Raw genomic sequence first — 17,252 nt, 5'->3', positions numbered from 1 at the left:
TCTAAGCACTGGGATTTGTAGTCCAGTCAAAGGAGCTAAACAACCGTTATCTGTATTGCGTACTTGATGCCCTTTCGTGTGAAATATATCTATTGAAAAATACACTTGATTGAAGTACCGAAAACTGACAACAAGATTTTAGGTTAACTGGCACTTGACTAACTTACACTTAACTGACTTACGGAGTTAAAACGAATATAAACGTGTCATAATTTTAATTGTAAAGAAATACTCGAAATGAAATTTGCATGAGTGAAATTTAGCGAACGACAACAAGCACACATACATTAAGAGGACTCCTACTATATAATTATTCAACAACAACAACAATAACGGCAACAAAAACTGCAATAACACGTATTTCAAATCGTGAGGAATACTTCGGGCACAACATAACAAATAGACAGAATTTTGATTACCAAGCAGTCCCACTAAATGTAAGGTGAAAAGCTGGATAAAACCACTACGTCGAAAAAATAGTGTATTTGTTTGAAATCATTTTGCAAACTGCTTTTTGGCATGTAACACAGGAGCAGCTGATGTATGACATTACAGACATCATTGTCGCAGCAACAATCGATACAGATAATGTGAGCGCAGGATTGAACGTAAAAAAATACACATAGGCAGTCAATACCTGCAATTAAATCACGCTGACGACGAGTGACGTAAATAAAATAAGACTAAATTAAAACTATGCTAGGCGCATGTGTGTAACAGCTGTGCTGTCCATAAAGATTTGCGGATTTCTATTCGTATAGTATCTATATCAATTACGCGTTTCAATTGTCTTTTGCTACGTTTTGTTCGCGATTGATGTTTTCAATTATAGACACTATTTACCAGTGTATGAATTCATGTTTCATATCATTGTTATTTATTGAAACAAAGGTTTACTGCAGTAATATTGCGTGCTAAAATGCAAATAAAACCTTCTATGCACTTACAATTAGTAATTTAGACCATTAAGACGGATACAAACGAAAGTGTATTTTTACGGGAATTTACTTTTGCTTTTTGCGGTTGTCAGATAAGAATGTGCTTATTTTGCATTACAGTTTTGATTTGTTGCCAATGCCAATGCGTGCACATGGCTGTACATCATTTGCGCAAGTTAAAAGGGTAAGACCCAATCCCATAATTCACTTTACGTATCACCTACTGAAAATAGCATACGATTGTTGTAATGAAATCCTTAACACAGTTATAGTAAGTATAGTTCTTTGTTTCAAATTGAAGTCGTACGAAGACAAGTTTGCATTGGCAACAAATCGATATTGGCAAATATCTAGGAATCGATACGATTATGTTTAAATGCATCTTTTGATGAATTTCATATTCAACATATATATCATTACAGTACTGCACGAACTTCTTGCACGATGCGGTTAATAACTCGTGGACAAGAAATGAACAATTAAAATAAACAATTTGAACATGTTTCAAAATAACTGATTCAATGGTAGGGAGGCATTTTTTTTCAAACTGTTTGCATCTGGATTGGTTTATTGTGTAGTTACCACGAGTTAATAAATCGTTCCTACGGGTTAGATTTACAACGACTTTCTCAGTTCGTTCCCACGACTGACATTATTCGTTACCATGCTTTACTTATTAAATCACGAGAATGAATGACTTTGTCGTGGGAGCGAAATAAATACAGACATGCACATGCCACATGTGCCAAAGAAAAGACGAGTTTTTATTAGATTGTTATGAAATCCACTGGGATTCTTCAATCTGGCTACTAACCAATACTTATTTGGGTAACTGGGTAGGATCCAGATAAGGGGACGTCCCATTTCACATACGAAGTTAGTTCCGTTTAATATAAAGCTCATAATACATTACACGTTTGTTAAATTTCTGTTACGGGACGGAATACAAATAGGTAGTAGTTACGAGTCGAATCTTCGACCCTAGGTTTTTAGACACTATTGTTTTTAAAAAAGCAAACACTTTTTGCCATAGACAACCACTTATGCAACCTTCTGGTACTATTAACATTGTAAACTTTTGTCGCCCTAGACGAACATACGTTGGGAAAATGTCAATGGACGCTGATATTATTAAGTTAAATATTTTTACGAACTTCATCATGTTAATGCCTACAATATTGTGTGCGTATGGATATTACTATTGTGATTAAATATTAATATTGTACTCATTCGAGATCAAATAACGGCATTGTTTCGCTAAGTTGTATCCGGCCTCTAATTACTATATCGTGTATATGACAAGTGTTCGTAATCTCGAATGTATAAAAATAACTTACAGGAAGAAACACAAGCATAAAAATGAGAAACATTTATTTAAAAAAGTGTCCCTCTTAAGCATACACTATAGACAAATAAACAAAAAAATATATACTTTTCATAGACCCAGTTTAAATCAAAGCTTATATTTCATCGTACGTTTCGTGAGAAAAAATAATTTTCATTTGCTTATCTGCATTTTTGCATTTAGGACTACAAATGAAGTAAATATGTTTAACGAAAATTAATCAAACATCAGTGGACGTATATCCTGGATATCTGCTGCCCTCCGTTCCGTTCAGCCTTTTAATTTAGACGATAATAACGCAGTCTCTACAAGACACCCACACCTCAATCTCGATCGATTGCAGACCCGTTTCTAACTTTATATTCGCTTATTACATATACATGTACAGCAATAGTGCCACCAGCAGATGACTACAATACATCATCAACATACTCTCGGAACATGCAGTGGCATACGGGATAGAGATCAGCATTGATAAGTCCAAGGTTATTGTGAAAAGTATGAATAACATCAGTGCATACATCACCATGATTGGTAAGAAACTGTCAAAAGTAAACAACTTCAAGTATTTGGTACCAACCCTGTCCAAGGTCGGCACTAGAACCGCTGAGGTCCTTGTACACATTTCTATTGCAATATTTATAAAGAATTTTATAATTTCTATTTCGTTTTTTATTTAGCACTGAGCTGACTCCTTGCACTAGTACAAATATTAAATAACAAACAACCCTGAAACAAACACGATCTATTAACACGATTTATTAACAAAAGAAAGTAAAACCCTCAAAGAATATATATTCAATTGGAAATTGGATGCCTAGTTCTTTTTAGACAAGTATATTTTCCGTAAATGACTTCACAGGTGTTACATTAATAAATGCATATGAATAAAATATCATTAAACTGAACTCATATAATACATAAAAAACGAGATTGACACGTTACTTTAAAGCATATTTCGCACATATATGACATGTGACTACACGTTCAATTTGAATGCAACCTTGTTTTAGAAACGTAAAGATTCGTACGTGTTGAACGAATTATGTTCACATATTCATTTGTTTGCATTTGCTAGCCGTATTCAATTGCTTCAAGCTTATAAGCTACCTATTATATTATCGATTTAAATGGATTTTTCTGAAAATGGAACACAAAACGATTATCGTTTCCTTTTGTAAGCATTTTTGAACTAATGAACAATTTATGTCTTCGGCTTAATTATATAATTGTACTATTATTTATGTAAGTTATGTTCTTTATTTTATAAATATTTGTATCACAGAAACCATAAATCATAAACGATATTAATTTAGAACTATAGTGTCCAAGAGTACATTTAAACACATGATACAATGAGTTGTTGCATACTATATATGTTATATATTTTAAAATTGATCGTAGAAATTTATTTTTAAATAAATTATGACAAATATTTAATATTTATTCATGCAACAGCAATGAATGGGATTATGTGTGAGTCAAAACTAACTTCTGGTTTAAACTATGTTTATTAAGTTATTCTTAAACACATACAAGCAATACAGTTCACACAGACATACTACTTTTGACAAGGTATGCCAAACAGGTAGACATTTCTATATTTCTTAGCATGTAGACTGCAAATACAATTTGAAACAAGAGTGCCAAACTGTCACAAGATACGCCCGTTCGAAGGTTTTGGTCACCATGCTCAATGCTTGAAATGCACCAAGTGACCTCGAGACCTAGTTATTGACCCGGCATGACCCATATTTGAACTTGACCTAGATATCATTTAGACGTAACATCTGACTAAATTCGGTGAGAATCAGATGAAAACTACTTCAATTAGAGAGCGGATACTATGCAAAATGCTTGAAATGCACCAAGTGACCTCGAGACCTAGTTATTGAACCGGCATGACACATATTTGAGCTTGACCTAAATATCATTTAGACGTAACATCTGACTAAATTCGATGAAGATCAGATGAAAACTACTTCAATTAGAGTGCGGACACCATGCTAAATGCTTGAAATGCACTAAGTGACATCCTGACCTTGTTTTTGACCCGGCATGACCCATATTCGAACTTGACCTACATATCATCTAGACACAACTTCTGACCAAATTTGGTGAAGATCGGATGAAAACTACATCAATTAGAGAGCGGACACCATGCTAAATGCTTGAACTGTACTAAGTGACCTCGTGACCTAGTTTTTGACCCGGAATAGCCCATATTTGAACTTGACCTACATATCATCTAGACACAACTTCTGACCACATTTGGTGAAGATCGGATGAAAACTATTTGAATTAAAGAGCGGACACTTCTGTGGACGCCGCCCGCCGCCCGCCCCCCAAGGATGAAACTATAATACGTCCCGTTTTTAAAAACGGGCGTATAAAATGCGAGAATAAAGATCGAGGCTTATGCTATGTCTCTCTTCTGTCAATTGGTAGTGCTGCCGAAAAACGACTTACCCTGTCACTACACTGTTTGAAATGTCAGTTCAGAAACAGTAAAGAACATACAGGCATTAAGATACATAATAACATGAAGAATGATCTCAGTTGTATTACCAAAAAGTGTAACGCTATACTGTAATGTGCTTCAAAAATAGTAAAGTGATACACCCCAGGTGTTCAGTAGCACTTTATGGACTGTAAAGTTTTTTTATACGGGTGACCTTATGTAACTATATAAATATATCAATTGACACATTTTCACAAATGAGTATATAATCCAAAACATCACCAGATTATTAATCTGGATGTAAGCCATCCATGTAAAGGAATTTCTTGTGTCGTTAGTGCGTTCCAGTATTTTACAGTTTCTGCCAGCTTACCTATACATTTCAAGTGGCACCTTGTAATTTTTGGCAGCTATTTGTTTTATTGAATTCTGTAAAATGTCCTTTCCTCAAAGTCACTTTGAGAATCAAGTTGATTAAAACAAGATGCATCACATAAAATTTAATCCAGTTGTTATACTTTGTAATTGTTACGTTTTCGCCATTTTGTCGTATTATGATAAAGTTTGATAAATGGCGTCTTGTATCGAACCATTTCTTGGTCATTCACGTGTCCGGAAAATGCTGGTCACTGCTGCCCAGAATGATGGTCATTTATGACAAAATCTTGATAACTGACCAAATTTTGTCACCGTAATATGTAAAACATTAAGTAAAAATAAGTTAGTCAAGTTTTAGTCAAGATCTAGGGTAGACGCATTTTGTTCAGAATAAATCATTCATTTTATTTCAAAATAAATACCTTTTAAGTCGTTTATCACATCGATTTTATCTATTTGTATAAACATAGTTTACCTTAATCTAACATTAATTTCATAATCTTTATAACATTTTTACTGTATTGTTAACAAAAGTTTTCATGAACGCGGAACTGTCTGGCAATGCGTCACATATAAATTCGGTATAATTACTACACTAGTGTATTTGTTGTTACACTGAAGGCACATTGTAATTTTCTTTACATGTTATTTACACTGCAATACAAAGTCAATGTATGAATAAATGATAGTGTTGAATGAATATTTTGACTCATGTTATTTTCCAAAACACCGCGCGATAAAGAAGTATACCTGAGGTGCGTAACACTATTTGCATATATTATCGGTAATCTATGAGCTGGAAAGAGATAAAAGTGGAAGAGTTTTGGAATTCAATAAGTTGCGAAAAGACTCATTACTCCTAGTTTTCAATGATAACAAAATAGTATGACTTAAATTATGAAATCCCTTTGATGCTTTATGGATGCTTTATGGAAACCGCCACATAAGCATACTCAAATGGATTAAATAACCATTACATTGCAATCCTTCCATAGCATTTTACACACTTGTTTAAAAGCATAAAAAAATTATGATATGGGTAATTCAATATGACAAGTTTCATATCATCAGGAACACGTCATGGAACATAGAATGTTGTATAATTAAAAGTGTAGAGGTACATGGTCGGACAGGTTTGTGTGTACGGAGAGACAACTGATATTAATTGTGAATCCAACATTTACTTGGTTATGCTGTGTATACAACACAGTTCAGTTGTACAACAGTAAATAGCCACTTTCAATGTAATACTGTCCTGTACGAACCAAACGTTTCGCTTTATATCATTGAAAATATAGTACAACTATACCATCATGTATCATAACCATCAAGTACAATTGGTACAACCTTAAAAGTCACATACTAAGTATTGCATATATAATTACTTATTTTTACTTTAATGTTTATTAATAAAATGGTAATAATTATAAAACAATGTTGAAAATAAACAGCAAATACAATAATTAATCAATCCAAAACTAATAATACTCGGTAATAGTAAGAAATGTATACATATATAATATACAAATTTGAGAACAAACAACTGAACGGTTGAATAAACATGAAGTATACAATTATGAAACTCCTTATCTTTTACATCTTTAAACGTTACTGTTCATGGGCGACAATTTTGAGGTACTGTTTTTTTCAAACGACAAAAATGTAAAGCACTGTGTACAAGCAGCAAATTAAATATTTAACATGGATTTTAACAATTTAAGCGGCTTGGATTATATTGAAAAGAAGACAATAACAACTTTGATGTAATTCAATAATTATAAATTAAGTCAAATGCTGTGAAAATAGTTGTATACGTGTCCACTTAATATGTTCAAAATTGCGTGTATTACAAAAACATGTACAATAACATTAAAACTAAATATTAACTAATGTTGATATGTTATATTCCGTTTTAAAATGTGCAACTTGCTCTGTTGCAACAAGCACATATTTCTTCGCTGATTTGAATGATACTGAAGTCATTTACGACTTAGGGACGTCATTGTTTTAAACATCTATAATTGCTAAAGAACAGCTCTTGTGAATGAATCTGTTTGAAAGATAGCTGTTCCATCAACATGTACATTTCTCATTGAATTTCAGTACACATTAGTTTTAATTTCGAACTATTATTTTTCTGTTCTCTTTTCTTGTAAAAAAATTCATTGAAAATTCGACAACACACTATGTCAGAAAAAATTTACATCTTGTAATTTACGTTTTTAAGAAATACATAACGATATCTATTTAGGTATTATAATACCAACAAAAACATTTAAAACGTTGGTTTCGTACCAATTTATTGTCTATCAACAACACGCACTAGTTTATCATTTTGCGACTGGAGTCTGAAGTCGTATTGAAATTCGGCTAAATTTTAAGTCTTTCATACGTTTAGCAAAATGTTCATATGCATCATCTTTAACGCTACAGTCATCTTGAGAAGCGTCATCAACATCACAAACGTTATGTATATACATGTCCGAACCGGCAGAATAATGCCATTCATATATTCGGAATCGTTTAATTGCAACATTATTCCGTGCAGCAATTTCCAGCTGACTTGAATGGTATTCCTGTAGCTGGACTCGTTCTGGGGGATCAACACTAGAAGCACAGCCACATTCTAGCCTAATCTCAATTGCATGCTTACATGCAGAAAGTGTATCCAGAATGTCGCGTAATTTGGATGGAGGCATTGTCTCACAATATATATTCAAATACTTCAATGACTGAGGTAGCTGAAGGCCGATGGATGTAAACACATATAGTGTAAGCTTTTCCAAATGAGTAAGCGATGATAGCGACTGAGACAACGACGTTGTATCATTCACTCTAAAACCTCGATCATTGCAACCGTATAGACTAAGACTCTTAATGTTCAAAAAGCGGAGAGCCTGCCACACACCAGGACTTTTGTCATCCTCACTAATAATGAGTGTTTCCAAATGTGTGAGAGATAATAGTGATTTCGACGCTCCATTATGATCCACTCTATAGGATCCCAGCCCAGCAAGCAGACTCAGGTGTCGGATACTAAGACCACTGAAAGCCTCCCACAGACCAGGACAGTCTTCAAAACCACTAATAATAAGAGATTCCAGCTGTTTGAGCGATAAAAGCGACTTCTTCATAGACTCCGCATACAACAGTTTTAAACCTCTACGCTTACCACTCAGACTCAGTCTCTTCATACTCAAACCATTCAAAGCATCCCACAGTTCAGGGCGGTCATAGTCCAGTTCAATACTAAGAATTATCAGATGTTTGTGCGATGATAGCGACTGTGACAACGACTCCGCATGCTCCAGGCTCAAACCTCTCCATCCACCATTCAAAATCAGTTTCTTGATATTTAGACCATATAGAGATCCCCAAAGACCAGGTATATAATACGTCACACTTACAATAAGTGTTTCCAGCTGTGTGAGCGATGATAGCGACTGCTTCATAGACTCCGCATAGTTCAGTTTGAAACACCCATCCTTGCAGATCAGACGCATACTCAGACTTTTGATACTCAGACCATGCAGAGCCTCCCACAGACCACGGCGGTCATAGTTTACTTCAATACTTAGCATGTCCAGCTGTTTCAGCGAGGCTAGCGACTGAGCCAATGACTCTGTATGCTTTATTCTCCCCACGATACTCAGACTCAGAATCTTGATATTTAAACCATGAAGAGTCTGCCACAAATCAGGAGTGTCATGTTCCTCAGTAATCCTAAGTGTGTCAAGCTTAAAGAGCAATGATAGCGTCTGATCTATCAACTCTTTATGATTTTCTCTAAAAGCTTTATAACGACCCTCTAGACGCAGACTCTTTATATTCAGACCATGGAGAGCCTCCCATAGACTTGTATTACGTACGGACAGTGCTATTTTTGTATTTTCTGTTTGTATTTCTAGGTGGCCAGTTTTAAATAATGGGCTCACTGCGCCCCCTACATCCGACGTTATTTCGCAGTCATTCAGAGAACACTTCACTTTATGATCAAGTGTCAGCAGCATACTGAGCAGACTGCATAGCCAGGTATAGGAACATGTGACATCCGTCAATTCAATTTGTTGTATGGATGGCAGTTCTGGAGAATTGCCTGAGTACTGAGTTGGATCGGTAATTCTTAGGGCAATCCAGACCGGTCGTTCCGATATTGCCACACTGACAGCATCTGAAAAAACAAGACAATGTATAGCCATCAAAAACTATAGTGAATACGGTCACTTTTGGTTCAAAATTCAAATAATTAAAACATCAACATTAATAAATTGTCAGATAAAATCCTATGTTTGGCCGTTTGGTTAAGAATATTCAATAGTATTGATTTTATCGTTCGAATAGATGGTTCACATCAATTATTTCTAATATATCTGCATGTTTAAAGCATGTGTATCCGATTGCTTTATTTACGATGTGTTGTATAATATAATAATTATTATACATACTAGCTTATAATAACTGTTTATATTCAAATTATCCGTTACACGTCATTTATCGTTCGATCTGCATTCAAACAATGCAATAGTATGCCACTTACTGATTTAGTTTTTATTTAAAATCATGTTCCTTATCTTTATGAATAAACACACTAGAACCTTGCAATTGTTTATTCCCAAACATACCGAAGCGGTTTTCTCCGCTCTTATTTGTTAAGATTTTACCGACGTACACATGAAAATCATTCAATGAGATAATATACTTTTTATGTAAATGTTAATAATCAAACATAAATGCAAATGGTTTTTAAACCAATATACAAATACCTTAAGGCGCTTTCCCAAAGGAATCAATTGTATCTGAATTATGTTCAAATCGTTTATTGGCCAGTACGTTCATGCCATATAGTAAATTGTTTGTATTGTTTTCTTGCACGTGAGTTTTGCTTCATTAACGTTGCATTTTTAAAAATATGTTATTGACACAAATCATGGTTAAAGCATGCACCGTGACTCTATAGTTTTGTCCCTTAATTAAAATCGCTTCCTTATTTTGTGTAATTGCCAAGTGTTTGCAAATTTTCGCTTGCTCACTGCATCAATTGAAAATGTATTTTTCTGTTGTTGTTTTTTGCATTAAATGTTTTCCTAAGTGAATTTGACTATGAAGCCAGCGAATGTAGGGAACGATATTTGACCTGAATCGTTCATGCATGGTTACTTGTTATTAAACTAGATGCACATAAAACTTGTTTATTATTCTATGAAACATTACATTTTACGGAAGAAAACTAGCTTGTTTCTGGGATGTTACCTCCATTTGTTGCAGCAACAATTAGGGCGTTTGAGCAGGGTTAGACAAAACTTCATTGAACTTAAGTGTTTTAAGAATAATTATGTAATAGAGCAATTAATTTATTTGCAATTTCCAAAACATGCCAATGAAATAATACACATGCAAACAGTGGCGATTTGAACTGTGTCGATATACATTTACGGATTTTATAAGATATCACGATCTAATCAGTATATGGATCAACATGTATAACAATGGGCAATGTACATTTTAGCAACTTGCTATTGCGAAAAGTGCATGTGTGAACGCGCAAGTGTGTGAATGCGTATGACGATTTCGCATTTGTGTATTCATTAGCTGCAATCCGTAATAACTTCAGAAAAGTACCAGCACCACTGCCGTGTATGCTTTGAAACAAACCGCCATAACTCCAACAATTAAAACGTCAATGTACAATGTTCTTCTATGGAATTACTGGGATGATAAAGCTAGCGATAAACATTGAGTGTACACAATGCAATTGATTCGGCCACCAAAGAAAATATCAATAGAAGGAGCCAAAAAATTACTGCGCGTTTCGGCACAAGCCTCTGTAATAGGTTTTGAACAGACAAAACGGCTATTTGCCAGATTCTTATACTACCGTGACACAGAAATGATCATGAAACAGGTTATCTCATGAAGAAGATTTCGAATAACTAGTATCCAAAATGACATGCTACGTGCACACAGTATTTACAGATATACATGTCTAGAAATATCATTACTATTAACTAGTGGTTTGCACTATTGACTGTATTATTATTGTAAAACCATTGTATAACATATAATAATTTACTGATGATCAATTATTTTGTACAGACTACCGTCTTTTATATATTAAACAATTTCAAAAAATAAGTGTAAAGGACAACAGGATTATGTTTCACACCAAATAATTACCCCTTGACCCTTTCAGTTCACGAGCAGATGATTAAATAATTTAACTATTATATAAAACTTTATGCACCATGTGCCTACTGGGTTGCAGACAGTTTTGACCCACGCGGTTTAATTTGTACGAAATGTGTACACCAACTCTATTTGCTTTTTCATAATAACTATCAAAGCTCTGGGACATATATAAATAATCTGATCCTTAGGGCGCGGTCATTGTTTACCCCAGTGGTACGAACAAACTCACTAGAGGAACATAAGACAATGCTACAAATCACTCTTTAAATCCATTATCCGTGCAGTTTCAAAGAACATGAGTTTTAAGTCATTTATTATATATCGATTAGTACACACTAAAGATGTTTCATATCATTTCCTTATTACACTTATTTTGAATAACACAATTTGTATTTGCATCCTATAATCTCTATTTCAAGCAATCAATTTAAAATAGTAAAATTGAAATTTGTCAAAAATTGAATTTATATAAAATATAGAGTACTAAATAGCGGAGTAGCACTTACAACTCTTTTTTATTCAAAGGAGCGGTGTGAACTTAAAATTTGAGTTTAGCAAAATTGAATATGTGTTGAAAATATTTTTAAAACAAAATAGCGTTTGTTTAGATACATGATACAACATTTCCTTTTGAATTGAATTATTTAAATATGATGTTTTGGCTTTTTCAAATATTTAGGTTTGTGCACTTACTTATGTTCAATGATCCTTATTTCAAAACATTGGCTCAGATCTTCTTTAAGCCTTTCCTTTTTGTTATAGGAATCTTTGTGTAATACTATTTTTATACATAATAATATACAAATTTGGATAAGAACAGTATTGAAATAATAACATTTGTTTACTTACACCCTTTTCGCAGTGAAATAAAATACAGTCAATCTTGTATTTAGAGACCACTCAAGGGAGTAACCAAAAGTGGTCTCTTAATAAAATGGTCTTTAAATAAAAAAGGCTATTTGTGATGAATGCGGACCAAATATAGCTTCAATTTATATAAAGAGCTTAGGTGTTTCTGCAAGGACATCATACTTTTATTTATAAAATGGCATTAATACTTTCATGACAGCTATATTGTATAAATGCTTACAAGTTTACAGCACATCTAAATGCAGTGGTATCTCTTTAATAAATTAACACATACATTTTGAGAAGGACGACAATGTGCTTTTTGCAATAAAGTGTTCTTCTAGGCACATAATAGTATACAGTACATCAAATAAGCAAATATAAATCAATACGATCAGAAACTATAGAAATAAAGTCCAAGAAATGTCTCTTTGTGATTGTATTGACTTCAGTTTCAGTTCCAATTTGAAACTGACACACTTCATACTGCGACGTGTAACTGTTTAATAAAGTGAGACTATGACAAATGACTTCTAGGGCCTCGTTTGAAACTGACTCAGGTTGTCCATGATCAACAGTTCACGTTGATAAAGTCATATTTTGACACCGACATGCATCACTTTGTCTGATATCCTTGTTTTTTGGTTTTGTTAGTTCTTATTATTTGTACTATTTTAACAGATACGCATTCTTTCAAGTTAAAAATGAAAGCATACATGTTTTTTGTCGAAGTAACCGATAGAAAATGATATCGAAAATGATCTTATTGATCGGTATGTTTCATTTAATCTTAATTAATCTAGCAATGACCTCGTGGTTATATAATAAATCAATGTTAATTGTTCACTTTACGCGTATGCGATTAAGGAAATTGGGTAAATTGTCCTTCGTTTCGAACGGATATTGGGCTTTTTTAAAATTATTTTCGCGGTTTGGAAAGTGCCGTTTACCTGTACTTTATGAATAGTCGCTAAATTGGAATAATAGTAAAATAATGCTCAAAATGGTTAATATTTCCAATTTTTGGTTATCGCACCATATGTCCTTATACAAAAACACACGCTGCTAAATAAAAAGCGAACTTATCACAATATTAGACTTATTCGTTTTGCTTATCGCATATCGCCATTATGATGATTGACGGCACGTTTACATTAATGTTTTAAACATTTTTCTTATAATTACTTAAAATCATAAAGTTAACGTTTGAAATATGGTTTATATTTTAAGATATCTATCCACTGCATGACACCATGTATATTAATCTTATGAAGTTTTCTCAGGATACAGTTTATGTGATCAAAACAAAAAAATACAATGTACCTCGTACCTTATGAACAACAAAGGCAAACTTAATAACAACACATGTATTGGATATTTACCTTTAATTAATATGCCGTTTCCCTTTAGGGTTAATATTTTCAGCTTGCTACACAATGACAGATCAATCTTCATATTAGATGCAGAATCGTCATTTGCATAAGTTTCCATGTCGTTATCAACACACAATGAAAGGGCATTGGCGGTGTTATTTGCCCAAATGCTTTGAAGGTCTTTCATGTTGAGCATATCGATGTAGAAGTGACTGAGTTTGGGGGACATGTTGGTATGTCCGTTTGCAACCGCTTCTCTGTATCCTTCCTGTATGATGTCACAAAAAACACAAGAACTATCATCATTCAGAGCATTGCGTTCATTCATCATGCTCGATAGCCTTTCAGCCCCAACTACTTCCAGACCACACATGAATGTAAACACCTCTGCTATGTCTCGATTTGCATCCTTGTGGCGGTTAAGATAGACAGAAATGACGCCGTCAATAAGATTGGTATTGCGGGCGATATGATAAGCAGCGAGGAATTCCTGAATGCTGAAGTGGATAAACATATAAAATGACGCTGATCGCACTGTAAAAGCGTTATGTGTTGCCGATACGATTCCGGATGTTAATGCAAAATTCTCTAATTCTGTATTACTAAACACTAGCGAGTTTTCCTTTGCATTTTCAAACAACAAATTAAATGCCAATTCGGCAAGCCGATTCATGTGTTCAATATTGGGCTGTATGTATTTAGTCCCTGTGAAGCAGGGAAAGGGGGGCTGTTCAAATCGACGCGTTTCAAGGTTCGCTTTCTTAAAAAGACTCTCCAGTAAGAGAATGTATAGTTCACACTTAGAGCCATTCAGTTCGATTCCATCTGCATATGAACATACAATTGTAGAGAGAAACATTGGAGATGAAAGCAATTTTTCTAGCTTCTGATTCTCTATGTAATGCTTAAATGCTGCGTATTTTATGTTAAGATCTTCCTTAGATACACGGCGACTCAGTAATATTCTGCTGAACTCAAACGGCTTGTTTATTCCTTCCAGTTGCAGCAACGCGCCGATTTCGGAATGCTTAATTTTCCCTACAGCCAATGTCCAGGGTCGTGTTGAAAATAACATCACACATTTGCTGTGATCTACTACCAATGTAGGTAGGTTGTGATGATCTCCAGGTCCGGTCCACTCATCTAGACCATCAAGTAATACCAAGCAACGTTCACGTTTCATTATCTCATTTACTAGTATATACGCCTTCTTTCGGTCTTCCCGGGCGTATATCGAGTCTATTATTTGTTTTTTAATCATAGTATTTACATCGAACTGTTTTACCGAATGTTTCAGTGTAATATGGAAAACAAACATAAAGCCTTGCACAACATCTAAATCTGCAAAGATATGTGAGATATTACCTTTTGCACTACACATATGCGATTCTTTACACCAGTCCAAGGCCATCTTTGCTAAGAATGTTGTCTTACCAGAACCCGTCTCACCTTGAAGAAATATTCGTCGGTTCTCTGTGTCATCTGTTAAAAACACATCCTTGTATTGTGTAACAGGTTTATCTGTTTTCTCGAACGCCCTTTTGCCCCTGCGCATTTTACAAATTTTTGGGGATATAAAAACATCTCGTAATTTTTCATCGACGTTGTCATTCAATTGAGATAGGGGCACGTTACTTAAGTTGTCGTTGTAAAGCTTCTTCATCCCTTTGATCAGTTCTGAAATTAGAACGCTTGCTATCCATCATATTGATCATGAGTATTTGTATCATTAGTAGTGGAAGAGTTAGTAGTGGCAGTAGTAGTAGGAGTAGTTTAATTGATAGTATTATAATTATAATAACAATAGGATCAAATGCCCACCTGAGACCCTAGATCGATTTTGGTATATTTCGAAAACAATTAGAGAACGTGACCAAGATATAATATGAACAAACAACGAGCAAATAATGGGGCTTATAGTGTTCGTAAGCTTTTGACTTAATTTGACCAAATGACCTATGTTTTGATTTATTGTCTAAACGCAGCCCATATATGATAAGAACACACGTTCTGAGCAAGTTGCATAACAAACTAAGCGACAATGATGCCTCGATAATGGGGCGAATATTCAAACGCACGTTCAATGAGATTGAACAACGGATACAGCCTCTATAGTGTTTACACGCTTTTTCTTGAATTTGACCTAGTGGCAAAATTCTTCAACCCTCTTTATGCAGTTACGAATATCAATGAGAAATCATTTTGATAAAAGTTCTTTACAAGTTTAATGACGATAATGGCACTAAACGTGGCATCAGAGTGTTCGCTTTTGCTTTTTTTTCCTGATGCCTTTGTTTGCCTTTGTTGAAACACACTTTCGAAATCAACCGATTTGTTATTAGGAAACAATTTCGTGACAAACAGCAATGTGTTATGCAACTAAATGATATTGATGATGAATACCGCTTTTTTTCTTAAATACTGTTATTATGCTGATTGTAGGAATACTTTATTCACACGATTTATATTTTCCGTCAAAATACGTACAAGTATATACAATCATTAAGCTATGTCAAGCTACATTCAAGTAAATACAATAATTTCCCAAATATGAACCGACCGTCTAGGATAGTCATAGGTAATTACTGACACCTGCTTACTTCAATTTGTACTCGATGTAGTACACCAGTAACACGGCAGCTTGACATATAGATTACATCATAGGGTTTGATTGTTTGAAATCAACGCGACACAATACTACATTCGTGTAGAGTAAACATACCACTAATTAAAGGAAATTCGATTGATGTTTCAGTTACTTCTTAGCATTTTTGTTGAATTGACCAGAAATGACTTTGTGGTATATGCTTACCTTAGAAATGTTATATATCACACACCTCTTGGAACAAATATTATTCAGAAGTAGCAATTCAGGATCATACGTTTTATGTTTCGCGTTCTATACGTTTTAAGGTTATATCAAGTATTATGTATATGCCATTACGGCTGTAGGTTTGTATGGGGTACGTTCAAGTAAATAACGAAAACAGTGATGCAGACTTAATCTTAAAATGCATTAACTTCTTAATACAAATATCATCTCAAGATATAAACACGTTATGCCATACGGAAGGGAATATCAGCCAGCACATGTATGCTGCTAAATGGTATTCTTATTGATATTGCTAGCATATGCTTTGAGCTACTGCATTTTGCCAAGAAACATTTTCAGTGCAAACATTTCATCTCTTATGTTTCTTAATTCTAAGTTAGTAATCACCTCATATGCATATGCTTAAATCGTGTGTGTTTATGACAACTGCATTTAAAATTTCGTTATTGTAGTCATGCTATTTCTTTTAGTATTCTTTGTTTTACAATATTCGTTGGACTTTGTTGCTACTGAATATAACTGTGTGAATCTATAGTATTTCTAAAGTTGATTCATTTTGCGTTTTCGATTCAGATATAGTATTATAACACGCATGACGTTCTTATTTAACAAGTATATTGATCACAATAAAGCATAACAAATAAGCTTGATAAACAACTAACACGTGAATGGACGTAGGTGTAAAGATTAACGTATTAGTTTATTTTTTGAGTGCATAAGGAACACTATTTTTCACCCACTTGTACATGTATATAATGGAATAAATAGTTTAAAAAAATGTATGTACTTACCTCGGCATTTTGTCTCGTACTCGCATTGTATTTTATTCTCGCTGCCTCTGTCTTTCAAACATTTTATCTCGAACTGTTTATTAAATTGATTTTCAATT

At 34.0% G+C, this 17,252-nt stretch overlaps 1 protein-coding gene across 1 annotated transcript; it reads right to left on the bottom strand.

Annotated features, from left to right (window-relative positions):
- Nucleotides 1-7,405: 7,405 nt before the first annotated feature.
- On the bottom strand, nt 7,406-17,246 carry LOC127863402 (uncharacterized). Its single transcript, XM_052402923.1, has 3 exons — nt 17,155-17,246; nt 13,540-15,207; nt 7,406-9,293 (listed from the first exon to the last, which is right to left on the bottom strand). The coding sequence occupies exons 2-3, from the start codon at nt 15,191-15,193 to the stop codon at nt 7,453-7,455; spliced, it is 3,495 nt and encodes a 1,164-aa protein (XP_052258883.1). The 5' UTR covers nt 15,194-15,207; nt 17,155-17,246; the 3' UTR covers nt 7,406-7,452.
- Between the last annotated feature and the right edge of the window lie 6 nt (nt 17,247-17,252).

Source organism: Dreissena polymorpha, unplaced genomic scaffold, assembly GCF_020536995.1.
Source record: "Dreissena polymorpha isolate Duluth1 unplaced genomic scaffold, UMN_Dpol_1.0 chrUn007, whole genome shotgun sequence".
In the NCBI taxonomy this organism is placed as follows: domain Eukaryota; kingdom Metazoa; phylum Mollusca; class Bivalvia; order Myida; family Dreissenidae; genus Dreissena; species Dreissena polymorpha.
Note: the sequence above shows the minus strand (reverse complement) of the source record. Positions and strands in the feature narration are given on the sequence as shown.